Here is a 5,000-nt window from a genome sequence, read left to right as displayed (position 1 = left end):
CTGATACGGTCGTGGAGCAGCACGATGACCGTAGATCTCTCATGCGTTCAGCCATCCTCGAGGAGGTGAAGGCCATTCGAGAGATGCTGGACAAAGTCCAGGAGAAGAAAATGAAATTGGAAGAGAGAGAACGTCTGGTTCGTGAGTGGCGCGTCATCGCTTGTGTTACGGACCGTCTGTTTTTCATAATTTACGTTTTAGTCAATGTGATTGGTGTTTTGGTGATTTTTGTAAGGAAGTAAGTTTCCTTGTGTATTCAACCCTAACCCGATTAAGTGCACGAGCTAAGTTCTTTATAGATCATCGACACTATATACATTTTTTTAGCATTTTAAGACTGGAACGGAAAATTCAACCTCAAAGTAAACGCACTTTCAAATTCCAAATAGCAAACTGGAAAATTCTTCAATGGAACTAAAAAAAAAAAAAAATTAAAAAACGATTACAAATGTAGTCTTTCTCAGACCATCACCGGTCAGTATAAGGATTTAATTTAGAACGGCTATTTAACACGACCCGTCTCTAAATTTTTACTTAAAAAAAAGAACACCTTCCTAAAGTAAGCCGTCATCGACCATGAAAGGAAAACATAATTTAAAGCGGTTATTGAACAAGACCCGTCTCTAAATTGTTTTTAAATGGCTACCTCAAGTAGTCCGTTATCGGTCATCTAAGGTACATAGTAAAACGAATAAGTTATTTAACAAGATCCATCTTGAAATTTTAATATTTTTAAAGCGGCTACCAAAAGTGGTCGGTCAAAGAAAGGTGAAAAAAAAAAAAAAGAACAGATATAAAAACAGATCCGTCTCGAAATTTTACCCTTTTTTAAAAAGGACTATCAGAGAACGAAGTAAGACTACAATTAAGCCGGGTATTAATAAAAACCACTCTATGAACTAAATAATTTTTATACGGCTACCTGAAGTAGTCCGTAAGCGACCATCGGAGATCACCATAAGAACTAAGAAGAAACCGCTAATTTTAGCACAACTTTAATAAATTAAAATCTAAAAAGAAGGCTACCTAACGTAGTCAACTACTGACCAAAATAAGCCATAGTAAGAACTAAATTTAGAACGGCTTTTTTAACACGACCCGTTTCTAAATTTAAAAGGAAAAATATTATATATATAACTATCTACCAATCTTTTTGAGCAATCTCTCTCTTTTGTAAAAAAAAAAAAAAAACCCCTATTGAACTGGAGACATTCGCAACACTGAATGTTTGACACTACTCCTTTATCGACTTTTCAAGACTTAATTTCTAAACCATACGTATAGCGAATAGTATTATACATACATGTATATGCACATATATATGTTGCACATATATGCGTAATATATATATATATATATGTATATATATATACAAATGTGCATATATATGCACACATATATACAGATACGTATATAATAAAATATATAAATTCATATATGTGCGTTTTTATTAGTGCACATATATATAATTATATACATCATTATGCATATCTACCTAAATATATATATATATATATATATATATATATATATATATATATATATATATATATATATATTTGTGGAGGGTTGCTAGATATTACTCGTATAATTGTTTACATATAACTTATGTCTACGTTAGTACGTATATTTATACATATATGCAAGTATTATTATATCTGTGTACATGATATGTATATGTATATAATCATTAATTACTCAATATATGTATCCATATATATACATTTATATGCATATATATATACATACCGATACATGTATATTGATACAATATATTGCATGTATATATATTTCTATCTATTACAGGCGTATACTGTTGCCATTTTATATCGACACTGACAAACACAACTGACATATTTATAGTTAAATGCATGTACATATGTATCTATAAATATATTAGTATGCATATATAATTAATATATATATATATATATATATATATAATGTGTATATTTATGTACAAAAAAATTAATAATCAATGTGGAATAAATAAAACGAGAGTGTGTGTTCTCCATGTGTATATACAGATATAAAATGATTACTATCGATTTAAAATAAGATTATTTAGTGTGAAACTTCTTTTAAGAAAGGATATACATTTCCGGATATAGTATAGCATCGATAAAGTCGATTGGAATTAATTTTCATATGAATAATATTAATTTGATTTTATAATATTGACCTTTTGAAAGAAAGTAGAATGAATGACTTATGCTTGGTCAATTACGCTGTTGTTATTTGTTTAGCACGCTATATGTCATAATACAGAATATATCTCCTTGGCGTACCATAGAAATGTATTAGAATCAAACGATTTTGGAAAGTAGAAAAAATTCAAATAACATGAAACAAACAAAAGACAACTAGAAAAATGTGATATTGTTTCTTGAGGATATGTAAAGAGAATCGGGCAGAAATAAACAGAAATAAATTGAAAGAGGGGAAACGCAGAATGGAATGTTGGAAGTGAAAAACGAAAGAAAAGAAAGAGATTATGGAATGGAGAGATAAAGAAAAGAAACGTCAACTAGTTGAAATAATGTTACATACTTAAAAAGAAACATTAATCATAATTGAATAAGATTAACAAAAATAATCAAGAATAATCACAGAGAAATAAGTAACAAAAAAAAAGAGGGAATAAAAAGCAAAACAAAACTATATAATTATTTCAAATATGTTTTTCTTAGTTACAGCGTACTTTCATGAATTATTTTCTTATGTTTTTTTTTTTAAAGAAAAAAGCAAAATGTTCGGCCATCCTCAGCCTTCGATCGTGATGAATCACGTTCAAAGTCCGAAGACAGCCGAACATTTTGATTCTTCCTTGTAAAAAGAAATTCGCAAACTAATTAAAACATATTTACCATCATCTTCTGTCATCCCTTTCTTCTCATGTAATTTAATGAATACGCATTGATATTTCACGTCAATATCTTTCTACCCTGTATCAGTTTGGGACGGTATACATATATTAAATTACAGAAATCTACAAATACGTGCTTCGTCTTTTCGCGGCTCGTCCATATTACGAGACGCAGCTGCTTCAGAAATTCCGAGATTCGAACCCGAATACATTAGTCACCATTTATTATGACGGATCGACGCTCTACATTAGTCTATTTATTTATTATGATTCTGGCAGAGAAGAGACAATTATTTAAAATGGAAATTTTACTTTAGTCTTAAGTAGAATCTGTCATTTTCCCCATCAAGATAACCCGTTTTATACATCGCTATGTAGTCAGTCACGTCTTTTTCATATATATATATATATATATATATATATATATATATATATATATATATATATATATATATATATATATATGATAGGTTCTAAGATCAGAGGGGTAAAGTTTGGTTGGTGTTTCTACCCCACCTCGATGTTAAGGTAGACCTCACAGCCGAGGCCAGGAAAAGAATGATAACCTACCATATTCACCTCGACAAACCCTAATAGTGCCAAGACGACGTATATATTCTCATTCGTGTTCAGCACATATATAGCCATAGCCAGCTTGGGGATCGCATTAGACGAATCCCTGTTCCGTCCGAGAAGAAATTAATTATGACGCCGTTAGCTAAAATATTAATTTGAGATTTTGTTTTCTTTGTAAGATGCTCTGTATTGTATTATCGACTAAACATTTCCTTCTGGGATTAGTTAGACTTCCATTGCTTTGACACACTCTATACATTTATTAACGATTAATATGACTCCGCAATGTAACATATGCATTTGTTTAATTGTTATGTATATCATATGTATGCACTAATAGCTTGTTTTGTAGCGTTAAGCGTAAAAAGCCCGAGTTAACTAACCTCTATATCAGGACTGTTTTTTTCCCTTATACTCTTAGCTAATCTACATTCACAACATGCTAGTCATCATTGGAATTTAAACTTTAATAAGAAAGTTTACATGAATTTATATGTCGAAATGTTGGTTTGATACAAGTAAAGCATTAATCTGGATAATCAAACATATGAAACCGTTTTTATTCTAGAGGGGATTCACATGAAATCTCTTGTGGTGTCTTTCACCTGACGCAAGAGTTCAGACTGTACGCAGCTATTGTGCCCAACAGTCGAGTTCTATACAGAAATGAAATGTTTAAAGACGTACACATCGGTAAACGGACAATAAATAATCAACCGGAATCGGTAAAAAAAGAAAATACTTTCTTGTTTTAAACAAAAGAGATTAATGATGTTAAGTACGTGTTTATCTTTTGATGCGACTTTCAGCAATGGTTCAGGAATTCTACTACAAATGTACGGACAAAAAACGCTTATCCAATTTGCGAAAAATGTGATAGACCAACAAAGGTGACAGACTAAAACACAAACTGACAAGTGTAACGGATATGTATTCAACAATTTGAAACGTGAACAGGAAAACCTTACGTAAAGCTTATATAAGTCCAAAGATGTCGGAAAAACTTTAGCAACATATTTGAGATATCAACAAAATAATCATATATAGTTTTATAATATTTCACCATATAGTGTTTAAAAAAAACGCGCGATGAACAGACTTTAGTGTCATAAAATTTTTAAAAAAAGTAAGCAAGACGACCTCCTCATGACAGAATAAACTACATCATATAGTTTAAATGTGAATTTAGACTGTCGATTTTAAACAATGTGAACATTGATGTACACGTGTAATTAAAGCCTGGCGGCTTAGTTTTAAATCTAAATATTAATTAGCACACACGTAAGGAGAGTGACAGACAAACAAACAAAACAGCAGGGTTTGACGTTAAAGACGAATTTGCAAGTGAAAAATATCAAAATTGGAAAAAAAGAATACATAAATAGGATTTTTCCGTATGAGTTTAGTTTTATATATATATGTATATATATATGCATATATATATGTGTATATATATACATATATATATATATTGTTAGTTAACATTCCAAAACGAAATTATTTACATATGTATAATATAAATATACTTAGATGTGTGTACACACGTATATATACATAT

General features: G+C 30.2%; 1 protein-coding gene across 4 annotated transcripts in view; it reads left to right on the top strand.

Moving 5' to 3' along the window:
* LOC145252815 (neuronal acetylcholine receptor subunit alpha-10-like) overlaps nucleotides 1–1,052 on the top strand; it is a 979,766-nt gene extending 978,714 nt beyond the window's left edge. For all 4 annotated transcript variants that reach the window (XM_080112788.1, XM_080112784.1, XM_080112787.1 and 1 more), the window contains one exon: nucleotides 1–1,052. This exon is cut by the window's left edge and continues 220 nt beyond it. In XM_080112788.1, coding sequence (XP_079968914.1) covers nucleotides 1–242 — 242 coding nt within the window. In that variant the 3' untranslated portion in view covers nucleotides 243–1,052.
* The last annotated feature ends 3,948 nt before the right edge of the window (nucleotides 1,053–5,000 follow it).

This window comes from Euprymna scolopes, chromosome 29 (assembly GCF_053919585.1).
Source record: "Euprymna scolopes isolate OS-2025 chromosome 29, ASM5391958v1, whole genome shotgun sequence".
In the NCBI taxonomy this organism is placed as follows: Eukaryota; Metazoa; Mollusca; class Cephalopoda; order Sepiida; family Sepiolidae; genus Euprymna; species Euprymna scolopes.
Note: the sequence above shows the minus strand (reverse complement) of the source record. Positions and strands in the feature narration are given on the sequence as shown.